This window comes from Bos indicus, chromosome 3, assembly GCF_029378745.1.
Source record: "Bos indicus isolate NIAB-ARS_2022 breed Sahiwal x Tharparkar chromosome 3, NIAB-ARS_B.indTharparkar_mat_pri_1.0, whole genome shotgun sequence".
In the NCBI taxonomy this organism is placed as follows: domain Eukaryota; kingdom Metazoa; phylum Chordata; class Mammalia; order Artiodactyla; family Bovidae; genus Bos; species Bos indicus.
Window position 1 is genome coordinate 23264641 of NC_091762.1, and position 14328 is coordinate 23278968.

Sequence of the window (14328 nt, forward strand, 5' to 3'; positions counted from 1 at the left end):
CTTAATAAAAATGTACATGGGTATTCACTGTACTATTTTTGCCACTTTTATATAGGTTTGAAATTTACAAAATAAATTGGGGAAAGATGCTTTTTTAAAAAGGCAAATAGGGAGTAAATTAAACAAATCCAGCATCTTTACCCTTCGACTAGAATAAAGTTTCCCACTAAAAAATGATTACCTGCACAGCTTACCTATGAATTCCACAATGCCCTATACTATAAAACAGACACAAAGTTTTTACATTCTGAAAATCATTTAAAAAACTGTAAGTTAATTCTTCAAGTCCACAACACTTCTATCAGCACTATAATCACCAAGTCACTAATCATGGTGAGCCCCTGTTTCTGTAACACTTCTCCAGATCCTGATATTTTGGTCTCTGAGACTAATCTAAGGCATTCGTTTTGAGTTTTGCTCACACCTCACATATAATTCAGTTACTTTTATGGAGTTCAAGGCCTACAACCACCTCTTGGATGGGGCAGAGCTTGGCAAATGACTCAATGTACACTGCCTACTCTTCCCAATACTGTAATGTAGCTTATGTCTAGATGTAGTAAGTAGCCTCAGCTTGCTTCAAAGATACTCAGGAGAAGGTATCAGCCCCATGGTCCTGCCGTGTAGGTTTGAAAACACTGCCTCCTGCATTCTTGAGTCCCTGCAAAGCTATCTGAAAAGGAAAATTAGGATGCAGCTTCTTTGGGCCAAATTGTATAGCCAGAACAATAGCTTTAATTCAATGTAAGGTAAAGTCAGTTCTCCCAAGAATAGATATATCTTCAGTCTTTCAGTGGAATCCAAGCTTATTTTTTCCATTAAGGTAGGAAAGGAAAGAGTCTTGGCCAAATCTGTTAACAGAGTGTTACAAGAAGGAAAGACAGAGATTCCTTAATGAAATCAAATTTGATACTTACCTAATGAGGACCTGGGTACGCTAGCATCCCCTTTGGCAGTCAATGAAGTGCTATCATCTCTGGAGGGTATATGCACTGAACCCTAAAAATTGGAAGAGTTGGGGGATTTAGGAAGATACAGGAATCATGATCACAATGACAGGACTTGGAACATCCTCACACAACTTGGAATTAAAATTATCATACTTATGCCTCAGATATAAAAAGAAAATGCAGCTGGCATAAACATCTATACAAGTCTATAGTTCTTACTTGATCAGTTTGCTCTCCGAGATGGGGGCTGATGGAGGTAACTTCAGCTGGTCGGTTAGAGAGGGGTGCTTGGGACATCATGAAATCTTTCCCTCCTAAATATTGGCGCAGGGCCTGTAATTCTGAATTTCTTTCCATTAGAGCTTGTACCATCTTTTCTGCAGCAGCCTAGTAAGGAAATCACAAGCAACATGAGACAGAGACTCTAATAAAACAAAATTTGTGTTCTGATGTCATTTGTTAAAAGCCAACCATTTAAAAAAAAGTTAGTGGGGCTCTAAGAAATCGTTTCCTTGCTTTCATTTTACAGGAAAAAACAGTCAAGGAGTGGAAAGAAAGTCTGTCATAGACAGAATACTGGAAAAACAGAACACAACATGTCTATCATAGATAAACTCATCTGAAATTGGTTCTGCTAGAAATGCCAGGCTAATAACATATTGAACTGGGTAACTGATATCTTTCTTTACTTGGGGATACATGTGCCTTTGGCATGGATGGTCTTGCTCAAACATTTGTCATTTGCATGGTTTGCTCCCTTAAAATGTCTAGGAAAGTGTCAGTCACTCAGTTGTGTCTGATTCTTTGTGACCCCATGAACTGTAGCCTGTCAAGCTCTTCTGTTCATGGAATTCTCCAGGAAAGAATACTGGAATGGGTTGCCATTTCCTTCTTCAAGGTCTTTGCCAAATTTCAACTTTTCAGATTGGCCTTTTCTGCATTTCCTATCTAAATGCAGCAAGCTCATCTACTCCCAATTTCTACTGACCTGCTACATTTTTTTTTTACATTGCACTTACCAGTAATCAATATATCTATTATTGTCTCTCTCTCCCCCAACACCTGCAACTGGATGAAAGTTTTCTAAGAGCAAGCACTGTGATGTTTTATTCAATGCTGAATCCCAAGCTCCCAGAACAGAGTCTGGCCCATAGAAGGCACTCAATACATAGGCACTCAAGACCTAGATATTGAATGAATCACACAGGAACATTTTATCAGACCACATGACCAGGAGAATCTGGACCTCAAAATCACACCAGTTTATTTCATTTCTAATCCCATAGTTTACTAAGACACATGATGGCACAATAAGGAAAAAATTGATAAAGAACCTGCCCGCCAATGCAGGAGACATAAGAGACATGGGTTCAATCTCTGGGTTGGGAAGATGCCCTGGAGGAGGGCATGGCAACCCACTCCTGTGTTCCAGCCTGGAGAATCCATATGGACAGAGGAGCCTGGTGGGCTATAGTCAACAGGGTCACAAAGAGTCAGACACAACTGAAGCAACTTAGCATGCACACCACATAGAAAGTCTGCATTTAATCAGAAAATCCAGAAATAATAAACTAAGACTAAAATTACTAAGAATGTAAGATGATGGATATGTCAGATATAGCATCAACTATCTCTGGGGAGAATTACCACTGTTTTAAATAAGAATCTGAGCCCTCGCCATAACTTCTAAGAGAGATGAAAGAATAACCTTCTAGCTTTAACATGGAAAATTCAGACTCTTTAGGGATTTGGACATAACTATCTTAGATGTAACAGTACGTTATTAATTTGCCTTAATAAAAATCTGTTAGACTATGGGAAGAAACAAAGTAAATAATACACAAGATATCTTGTGTCATACATACGATCTAACTGGCTTGACTCTTTCTAGTAATGCTGCTTTTAGCACCACTCCCCCACATGTGGTTCTTGGACCAGCAGCATCACCATCATCTGGAAGCTTGTAAGAAATGCAGATTTTTGAGGCCATGTTTTTTAAAAGCTATTTGAGGGATTGTTCTGCATATAAAATTCAAGAACCACATCTAGAAGAATACAATCACTACTCTTCCTTGAGCTGAAGATCTTTTGTAATTTCAGGCATCTCTTAGATTCCATTATTTTACTACAAACGCATACACAACATACATGTATATATTAAGTGTAATAAGACTAATTCTTTCACATGACAAAAGGGTGAAAAAGAAAACTCAAAGACTCATTAGTCTCCTGCTAAATTTTTAAATAATTTACAATGATTTTGTTAGGTCATTCTAAAAGCAGTTTCTGCAGCACAAAGCAGCATGTTTCTAACAAAATGTGTATTTACTTCAGTGGGCCTAAGAATTGGATGAGTGGAATATAACCATCCCATACTAAAAGGAAGCATTAGAGACTATTACAGTCAAATAACATAGGCAATGGTAAGAATCTATTTCCCTCTGAAAACTGACTAGGGGGAATTCTGAGTGACAGGTCCCTGAAATGTAGCACAAGCCAACTATATCAGACTCTAGCCTTTAGGAGAAAGATATATGGAAATGAGGATTAAATTAAGAATTTGCTTTTGAAATATTTGTGGTACATATACACAATGGAGTATTACTCAGCCATTAAAAAGAATACATTTGAATCAGTTCTAATGAGGTGGATGAAACTGGAGCCTATTATACAGAGTGAAGTAAGCCAGAAAGAAAAACACCAATACAGTATACTAACGCATATATATGGAATTTAGAAAGATAGTAACGATAACCCTATATGCGAGACAGCAAAAGAGACAAAGATGTATAGAACAGTCTTTTGGACTCTGTGAGAGAGGGAGAGGGTGGGATGATTTGGGAGAATGGCATTGAAACATGTATAATATCATATAAGAAACGAATCGCCAGTCCAGGTTCAATGCAGGATACAGGATGCTTGGGGCTGGTGCACTGGGATGACCCAGAGGGATGGTACGGCGAGGGAGGTGGGAGGAGGGTTCAGGATGGGGAACACGTGTATACCTGTGGCAGATTCATGTTGATGTATGGCAAAACCAATACAATATTGTAATTAGCCTCCAATTAAAATAAATAAATTTGTATTTAAAAAAGAAATATTTGTGCATTGTTATTTTGAAATTACTATATCCCATATTACTATGAGATTGTTTATTCTCATCATGGCTTTGAAAAAAATCTTTTCTTCCCTCTTAAGATAACTCAGACTTTACATGAATTAAGAGAAAATGTACAAAGAATAAGCTTCCCCATATCTTGGGTAGAAACAAAATATCACTCAAGTCTTGATAATTTAGAATTGAAATCAAAACACTCCAGAACCCCATATTTCTTATGGTCAAAATGATCAGAACATTAAGGAAAGGAAAATGTTATCAATACATAATGAACTTAATGAGTGGGAATATGTATTATTTAGGCACCCTCCAAAAGCAAAGTGTTCTAGAAATAGTTCATATGGGCATCCCTGGTGGCTCAGCTGGTAAAAAATCTGCCTGCAATGCAAGAGACGTGGTTTTGATCCCTGAGTTGGGAAGATCCCCTGAAAAAGGGAATGGCTACCCACTCCATTATTCTGGCTGAAGAACTCCAAGGACTGTATGGCCATGGGTCACAGAGTTGGATACGACTGAGTGACTTTCACTTGATGATTCATGTAAAACTATAGTCTAGTCAATAGGCTGAAGGAAAAAAAGCTAATAGAATGGACTTAAGACAACATAAATTTTACAAGTTACAAGGGTCTGATGCTTTCTGTAGTATGGACTATAAATGTACAGGGCGATGCTCTCCCAGCCTGTGCATTAGTCCTTACGTGGCTCTCCTGCTCTCTGGTGCTCATGGACTGAAGCAGGCCCTGAATCTCCATTTCATATTCCACTGCTTGCTTGTTCCGATCACTCAGAAGGTCCTGCAGCATCCTTTCCTTCTGCTGTAGACGCTGGCACAGCTCCTCAACTATCTCAGTCTGCCCTGGTCCAAGTTTGCAGAGCAATGTTGCGGTAAGATCCTAATACAGGAGAGAGAGTGTAAGTTCTGGAGGAAAGAATTCCCTCTAATACACATCAAAGGGCTTAAAAGAATCTTTCATAGAAGAGACAGCAAGAATGATGTTTTACTCATTTTTGTTGCCCCAGATCTAGCACAGGCCTTGCACATAAAAGACTGTCAATACACAGTGAATGAACACTAATAATACAGAAAAAAAAAAAAAACTTAGAATGACAACTTACATGTTGTTTTCTAAAATAAGTCCTTTCCTTATATGCTCAGGGCACATAATATTGGGGATAAAGGGGCACTCAATTCATTTATTTTCTCCCCAGTTTAACTTTATAGGGGAACACACAATGATAAACTGCAAAAAACAACAAGCACTGTTTTTATAAGCACGGTGATGTAGCTCCTAGGTCTACACTAGGAGGTAATACATGGTGGTTAAAACTGCGGAGCCACACCATCTGGGTTGCACACTGGTTATACCACTTATTAGCTATGTCACTTTGGATAAGTTAATTCACCTCAGAAGTCTGTTCCCTTGACTGTAAAAGAGGAATAACAGTATGTACCTCATAGGTTTGCAAGGATTCAGTGAATTAGTATCCATCTTAAACGGGGCTTCCCTAGTGGCTCAGTGGTAAAGAATCTGCCTGCAGTGCAGGAGATCAGGGTTTGATCCCCGGGTGGGAAAGATCCCCTGCAGGAGGGCATGGCAACCCACTCTAGTATTCTTGCCTGGAGAATCCCATGGACAGAGGAGCCTGGTGGGCTACAGTCCATAGGGTTGCACAGTCAGACATGAGTGAGGCGACTAAGCAGTAGCAGTAAGCTCTTAAAACAGCACCTGACGCAGCATATGCACCATAACAAAGGTTAGTTACCATACTGTGGGTATATTTTTTAGATCTCATTCTCACATAACTTCTTTGAGAAAGATAATTGTTCCCTTGAGTTTATAGGCATAGGGGAAAAATTCCCGTGAAAGCCAATGACCTGCTCAGGCACAGGATGGAATTAAACACTTGGGTCACCAGTCTCTCAGACCTCAAGAGTCCTAATCCAAGACTGAGATTATGTCATCACTAAACCGACAGCCCGTAAGTTAACTAAATCCTTGCCTCCACTTCTTTGTTCCTGTCATGCAGAGATGTCTGTAGCTGCTGAATGATGCTTTCTTGCTCCTTCTGCCAACGGCTAAATTTGGTTTCCATTTCCTCTTTCAGCCACTGGAGGTTCTGACAGGTGGCAGACAACTGTTCCACTTCCAGGCCTTTGGACCTCAGGAGACTCTCCATACTCTACAGTCACAGAGACAGCAGTTGCTAAGTCAAAGAGCCACCCCACACTCCTCAGCATGAACAGGAGACCTGACTCACCTTTACATTATCTCCTCCATTATCTTATCTATTTATTTTGCAAAAGGAAAAACTGTGTATCTAATCTAACAATGCCATATTAGTCTATTTTTTGTTATTAGAAACTCTTATCTAGTTTGTAGAGAGAGAGATATAATGTATGTCCTAAATAAAGTATTTTGGAGGAAGTGAAGAACTTCTTTAAGAAGTTCCAGATGGTTAGATATTAAAGATCTAAAAGAAATATACAAAAATAGCCCAGAGTAAATATTAATAAGAGAAACAAGGACTCTTGACTGTGGTTATACACAGACATGTACATAATATTAATGAGAAAAATACAATATAACAGTTGTATCTGAGCAATGGTTCTATAAAAGCATATAAACACTGGCAAGGATTAGAAATAAATTAGAGCTATGAATCCATATTCACTGCCCTGTCCTACAAAGTTCATACTAGAAGTGCTAAAACTTCTCACTCCATAGTCTATGATAACAGAACTAATGACTGCTATTTTTGTTTGGTTTTGTATTTTTTAATATATAAAACACATATCCTGATTTTCAGCAAATGATGGAAGGGGTGATGCTTCAGGCTTGGAATCCAAGTGGGAGAGGGATGCTGAGTCATGACGGCGTTTGCTCTAACCTGCATGGTAGCTTCATTGGCGGAGAGGATACCGCGCAGCCTCTCTAAGTCGTGATCTCGCTCTCTCATGGCAAGGTGAAGCTGACGCAGTTCTTTTTCCTTTTCTTCTAGGCTGGAGAACTTTTCATCTATAGCCCGCTGCAAGCAAAATAAGCATCCCAAAGCTCCGTAAGAGCCACTATTCTGATTACGCTTATTCAATAAGATTCCAAATATAAAAGAATAGAAAATCAACTCCAAAAAGCAGCAAATTCAGTTAACACACATTTCTATAGTCCCTCTGGGGACAGAATAACCCATAGCATCATGAGCAGAATTATGGTACATACCTCTAGGGCAACATCTCTATCTTGTATTCTTTGCCTAAGTTTCTCAAGCAACATTTCATTTGCTTCAAGGGTTTTGTCTGAGTTATTTCGGTACTGCAGGAGCTCCCGAAATTCCTATCAGGACCAAGAAATAATTTCCTTTATTCATTTTACTTAGTATTAACTGAATTCCTACACTGTGTCAAGCAATCTGTTAGTGTTTCAGGATAAAAAACACAATGTGATCACTCTCAAGGGGAACACAGTTTAGCAGAGATAGCAGACACACAAAGCGCTAACAATTCTGCATCATATATATGTGAGTATACAGAAACACATCTCCTGGGGGAACACAGGACGCACTGTCTAACTCTGCCTGAAGGTGTCACTAAAGTTCGCAGGAAGGAGGTCACATTGCTCTTAAAGCAAGCACTAGGAGTTTCCCAAGAGGCTGTGTGAGGTATTTCTGTCAGAGAAAAAATGTAGGTATAATATATGTATGCGTATTATGAAAAAAATCATATGGTCAGTGAAGTATAAGGTATTCAATGTGACTAAATCTTAGAGTAGGTGGTAGAACTGACCACTCTCTCCCTTAGTCTTCCATTTTTTCCCTATAACTTACATTTTATCACCTAAATAGCTGGATATATAGAGGTCTTCAGCGGGAGCAGAAGACATATCTTCTCTTCATCTTCCTCTTCCTGGCCTGGTATCTGACTCACAGAGATGCTTAATAACTATTGGCTAAATATTTACCGCTGAAGTCTTTCCGGTCTGTAGTTCTTATTTCCTACACTTGCTGGTTATCATCTTGGTTCACGGATTGTACTTTCTATTTCTTTTGAATCCTCCTGGTTCCCACATCTCAATGATCTACATGTAGGAGGTACTCAACACAAGTGGACAGATGATATGAACATAAATGCCCGTGTCCTGTGAACCCAGTTTTAGCTGAGTCATTCTGTGGACTCACCTGAAGCAGCTGCTCTTTGTGACTCAGACTGTAGTGGAGGTGCTGAATGTGCTGCTCTTGGGTGCGAATCTCATTATATTTTTCAGCCTCCAGGGTATGAAGCTGTTGGCTCTTACTCTGAAGTTCTCCTTGTAGCTGCTGTAGGGCTTTTTGCAATTCCTGAATTAAACAGATTCCCTTTTTCAAACAATCTAAAATTTTCACATGGTCATTAGATACAGAGGCCTTAAAACTTTCAAGGCATAGAGACCAAAAAAATAAAGTAGCAAAAAGTGCCATTCTTAAAATTACGAAAGAAATACTACAAGGGTCAAATAGGATGAGGGAAACTATGGGAACTGTGGATGGGAGTATTAATACTCTGATTCAATACTTACTTTTTGGCTTAAAAGTGATATATCTACATAAGCACTAAGTGGGATTTGGTTCCAGTGTAAACATGGATCCTTTATCAATAAGCTCAAGGATACACGATTACTACCCATGCTTTTAAATCTTAAAGAAGAACTGGGAGCATTTTTTCCAAGCTAACAAGAAACTATTTAAGAATTATGTGTTTTAATTTTTTAAAAAAGCACACATGGCTAACTATGCAGGCCATTCCTCTCACTCGGTTGGTCTTCCTGCTTTTCTGTCTCATGACTTTTACCCACCCTTCAAGAATAATCTTAGACAATATGCTCCTTTGTGAAGCTTTCTCTGGCTCCCTCAGCTCTCCCTATATATTCCTATAGGATCCTTATGCCTCCTCTATAATATTTGCCACACTGAAATACTGTTTACAAGACTGTCTCTCATACTATATTACAAGTATCTTAGGAGGAAAGTGCCTGTGATACTCACTCTTTTATTTCCACAACACAGCCCAATACCTGGCATACAGAATAAGGGTTAGCAAATGTTGAACTGAATTACTTAGATTAAGTAAGTTCAAAACAAGCTATCCCTATAAAAAGTTATGACCACGGCAAAGTTCACCTTTACACACTGCCACACAACGATTAATGATTTACTTGGTTATGTTTCCAAGAAGCCTCTTTCTGCTGTTCTCTCTCCTGTGCTGCAGCCTCTACAAACCGCACACATCGTCTAGCATCAGCCAGCTGCCTTTCTTTTTGGCGTACTGCCCTCTGGAGCTTCTGTATTTCAAGCTGGCTGCAGAATAAAGCACTTTGAAGATCAAGCAGAGCCACCTGTTGCTGAGCTGGGGAAGTACCCTCTGAGTTCTGAAAAGAGAGAGAAAAGCATCGTCACAAGAAGGCCCGGCACTGAGCAGCCAAGAAGACCACCGAGACCAAGACCGTGACTGAGAGTGGCACATCCTCAAGTGATGCCTCCTGCCCTGGGTGATCCTCACATACATGAAGCTGTTTAAGCTGACTCTGGTGCAGCATTTCTCGAAGCTTAGCCATTGTGTCGTTTTGACCTTCAATCACCTGGTACAACTCCTCGGTCTGCAAACGAGAGAGGGGGTACCAAACATATTAGCAAACTAAGTATAAACTCCATTATCTTATTATCTCACCGATACAGATTTTAGTAGCAGGACTATTCCAAAATACCAATCTAGATGACACGACAATTTCTCTAAGATCTGTTAGGCTGAAAATATCCATTTCTACAAATTATAGGATACTTGTCTACTTTGATAGGAAAAACATTTCCTCATAGGTCCATGATTGCCAAACATTTTACCTCACTTTCCCTGCTTTTCAGAGTTTCCTTGAGGTTTTGAATTGTATCATCTTGCTTCTGAGATGACTCCTGAGCAGACTTCAGTTCATAGCTCATTTCATTCAGTTTTTCTTGAAGCATCTGAATTCAGTAAAGAAAAACAGTTTGGTAGGTCAATGATTTCTTTTACTCTCAAATGCGACCATGAAATCTGTCCTCAAATCTAGGTTTAAAGGATTTCTTTAGGGGATGTTACGTTGCTATTTTCCCCCACACAGTGTAACCATTAAAGTCTTAAGTCAATCAGCAAAGTAGCAGGAGACATGAAATACTTCCTTCAATACTCAATTGCTTCAACTCTCATGAGCTGTGCTTTCTGTATGACAGCAGCCATACTGGGGGTACTTGTCCACATGAGTCACTGTGGAGCCTTTATACAAAGACCAAGGAGCTTTTGCTGTCTACTACATGACAGGACACAAGGGTAGAACAAGCAAGGAGTGCTGCGTCCCAAACTGTGGGAATCTTCTTCTAAGCAGATGTTAAAGCCCACGGGCTGTATAAAGGTCAAACGTTAAATCAAAAGCATAAACTTCTTGTCTCAGTACCTTATACAGTTAAAAACCATAGTCAAGTTTTAATTTCAGACCTAAAAGACAGCAGAAATTCTGATCTGTGCAGAACAGACTAAAACACTTGAGACCGGAAGGAAAGAGCTACACTTCTAAGGACATAAAGAAACCCTGTGATCCCCAAGGGCATGGTTTTGATCATACCTTGTTGGTGGTCTCTGTTTGCTGGATTTTTTCCTGGAGTTCTGCCAGATGGGAATCAGATACAGACTGCTGAGTTGTACCGGTCTCATTTGAATTCAACTTCTGTTGTTTGAGTAAGTCTTCAGTCATGGGCTAGGAAGAAGCACAAGACAGGTTAAGTGTATCCGACAATAAATTTTATCTTCAAATGTTTTTGGCCTCTTTTGCCAGAGACTTAGAAAATTACAGCTGCTGAATGGATCATCAGTATGAATTGATGAAGACAAGGAAAAGTTCTGTTCCTTATTACGACTTATCAAGTCACTTACTCCCAAGCTACCATTCATACCTTTCTGTACGAACCTACACAAACACTACTCAAAGCAAGTAATTCAGAAATTAAAAAGGGAGGATTTTAAAAAACACTCATGATGGCCAAATATTTGCTGTATTCTATTTTCAATCAGGGAATTCAAAATATCAAATTTCTACCATTCCTAGGGGAGAAAACGTTATAATTCAACTACCCTCCTTATAGTATGCCTATTTCACATTATTAGAAAAATGAGTAGATTTCAAATATGAAGCATACATTAGATAATAGTATTTAATCAATACTAAATTTCCTAACTTTGGTAACTGAATTGTTGTTATGCTATCTTTAGGAATTACATGCTTATTGAGCATAAAGATATATCTGCAATTAATTCTCAAATAATTCAGAAATAAAAAATGTGTCTACAGATAGTTGGAGTGATAAAGCAATTGTAGCAACATATTAGCAACTGGTAAATCTGAGTAAATCTTAGCAACCGGTGAACTTGGAAGTTCTTTGTACTTCTCTTAAGACTTCTCTAAGTTTGAAATTATTTCAAAGTAAAAAATAAAAATTAAAACTTCAAATCCATAAGGTCTGGGAAGGACGTATGTTTTATAGGAATATTAGTTCATCAAAAAGACTTTGGAGTAAAAAACATCTATTTATATTTGGGACAATCAATCAGACTAAGATAACTCATTGAACTTGACCTAATATTCATTATGAGCTGCTGCTACTGCTCCTGCTAAGTTGCTTCAGTCGTGTCCGACTCTGTGTGTCCCAATGGACGGCAGCCCACCAGGCTCCCCTGTCCCTCGGATTCTCCAGGCAAGAACACTGGAGTGGGTTGCCATTTCCTTTTCCAATGCATGAAAGTGAAAAGTGACAGTGAAGTCACTCAGTCATATCCGACTCTTCTCGACCCCATGGACTGCAGCCTACCAGGCTCCTCCGTCCATGGGATTTTCCAGGCAAGGGTACTGGAGTGGGGCGCCATTGCCTTCTCCATTATGAGCTAAGATACAGAATTAAAACTTTAGCAATTCACTGTGGCATTAAATTCCACCTTTTCTCTCCCTGCTTCCTCCCCTCTTCTCTCCCACTCCCAATTAGGGAAAATACAAATCCATTAGGAAGAGAAAAAAGGCAACTGCTCTTCATTTTTTCTTTACCTCACATGTTCAAGTTCTGACTACCACATTCCAGGCTGTGGGGTTACAGCTGACCTTAAACCACTTCCTGATAGCAATTGACTGGAAGTATGGGCCTCCCTCCTGGCTCAGATGGTAAAGAATCTGCCTGCAATGAGGGAGACCTGGGTTCAATCCCTGGGATGGGAAGGCAACGGCTACCCACTCCAGTATTCTGGCCTGGAGAATTTCAAGGACAGAGGAGCCCGGCAGGCTACAGTCCATGGGGTCGCACAGTCAGACACAACTGAGTGCCTTTCAGTTTCTTTCTTAATAAAGATTTCAGAAGAAAAATCTTTTCTATTCTCCCAGCGCTGTTCATCATTTTAAAAAATATCTACGAAGTACCCTAATATGCAAAGCACTATGGGAGGGGGAGTGGGGAGCTACAGAATAAAAGAACAAGGAAACACACAAAATAAAAGATAGTGACAAGGAAACAGGTAAGCAGGACAAAGTCATTAAGTTACTCTAAATTGGCTGATCAGTGGGAGGTCTCTTTCAGACAGCATTTAAATGAAGATCTACCTGATAAGGAACCAGCAATGCAAAGATCTAGGCAGAGCAACAACTCATGGAAAAGACCTAGGGTAGATACAACCCTGGGAAAGAAAAATGCCTTTGTGGATGGAGAAGTACTTTTCAACAGAAATATAACGTGAGCTACATGTGTAATTTAAAATTTTCTAGTTATCTTCATTGACTAAAGTAAAACATAAATAAACTTAATTTTAATAAAACATTTTGCCACTCAGTCGTGTCTGACTCTTCAGGCCAGAATACTGGCGTGGGTAGCCTTTCCCTTCTCCAGGGGATCTTCCCAAGCCAGGGATCGAAATCCAGGTCTCCCACATGGCAAGTGGATTCTTTACAAGCTAAGCCACAGTTCAGTGCAGTTCAGTCGCTCAGTCGTGCCGGAGTCTTTGTGACCCCATGGACTGCAGCATGCTAGGCCTCCCTGTCCATCACCAACTCCCAGAGTTTACTCAAACTCATGTCCATTGAGTCGGTGATGCCGTCCAACCATCTCATCCTCTGTCGTCCCCTTCTCCTCTCGCCTTCAATCTTTCCCAGCATCAGGATCTTTTCAAATGAGTCAGATCTTGACATCAGGTGGCCAAAGTATTGGAGTTTCAGCTTCAGCATCAGTCCTTCCAATGAATATTCAGGAGTGATTTCCTTTAGGATGGACTGGTTGGATCTCCTTGCAGTCCAAGGGACTCTCAAGAGTCTTCTCCAACACCACAGTTCAAAAGCATCAATTCTTTGGTGCTCAGCTTTCTTTATAGTCCAGCTCTCACATCCATACATGACTATTGGAAAAACCATAGCTTTGACTAGATGGACCTTTGGCTGGCAAGGTAATATCTCTGCTTTTGAATATGCTGTCTAGGTTGGTCATAGCTTTTCTTCCAAGGAGCAAGCATCTTTTAATTTCATGGCTGCAGTCGCCATCTGCAGTGATTTTAGAACTCAAAAAAATAAAGTTTGTCACTGTTTCCACTGTTTCCCCATCTATTTGCCATGAAGTGATGGGACCAGATGCCATGACCTTAGTTTTCTGAATGTTGAGTTTTAAGCCAACTTTTTCACTCTCCTCTTTCACTTTCATCAAGAGGCTCTTTAGGTCTTGATGAGCCACAAGAGAAGCCCAAGAATACTGGAGTGAGCTATCTGGAGTATAGCCTATCCCTTGTCCAGGGGATCTTCCTAATCCAGGAATCGAACTGGGGTCTCCTGCATTGCAGACGGATTCTTTACCAACTGAGTTATCAGGGAAACCTTTCAATGAAACATTTTGACCAAATATATTTAAAATATTGTCACAAGTATGCATGCAATATGAAAATTAACAAGATACTAATTCTTTACATTGTTCCTTTAAAATTAAAGGTATACTGTACACTCATAGCATATCTCAATTTGGACTAGCCACATTTCATGCAGTCAACAGCCACATAAGGCTAACGGTTGCCTTGCTGGAGCACACAGGGCCAGAGCACGATGGGCAAAGGGGGTGCTGACACATGATGAAGTGGGAAGGCAGGCAGGGGTCAGATCAGATGTAGCTTCTGTGCACCACAGGTAATGAAGCTGTATTTCATTCTCATTGACATGGGAATGGATTGCAGTGGTTTTAACAGAAAAG

At 39.8% G+C, this 14328-nt stretch overlaps 1 protein-coding gene across 20 annotated transcripts in view; it reads right to left on the reverse strand.

Annotated features, from left to right (window-relative positions):
* Positions 1 to 14328, reverse strand: part of PDE4DIP (phosphodiesterase 4D interacting protein) — a 238564-nt gene that overhangs the window by 58547 nt on the left and 165689 nt on the right. For all 20 annotated transcript variants that reach the window (XR_002180312.2, XM_070785807.1, XM_070785813.1 and 17 more), the window contains 11 exons: positions 10692 to 10823; positions 9937 to 10056; positions 9603 to 9695; positions 9255 to 9467; positions 8242 to 8400; positions 7287 to 7400; positions 6958 to 7095; positions 6070 to 6249; positions 4767 to 4961; positions 1170 to 1337; positions 918 to 999 (listed from right to left, as the gene is read on the reverse strand). Coding sequence is in view for 19 of the 20 variants with exons in the window: in XM_070785807.1 (XP_070641908.1) it covers positions 918 to 999; positions 1170 to 1337; positions 4767 to 4961; positions 6070 to 6249; positions 6958 to 7095; positions 7287 to 7400; positions 8242 to 8400; positions 9255 to 9467; positions 9603 to 9695; positions 9937 to 10056; positions 10692 to 10823 (1594 nt within the window). In the remaining variant the exon portion in view is untranslated. The remainder of the gene's footprint in view (positions 1 to 917; positions 1000 to 1169; positions 1338 to 4766; positions 4962 to 6069; positions 6250 to 6957; positions 7096 to 7286; positions 7401 to 8241; positions 8401 to 9254; positions 9468 to 9602; positions 9696 to 9936; positions 10057 to 10691; positions 10824 to 14328) is intronic.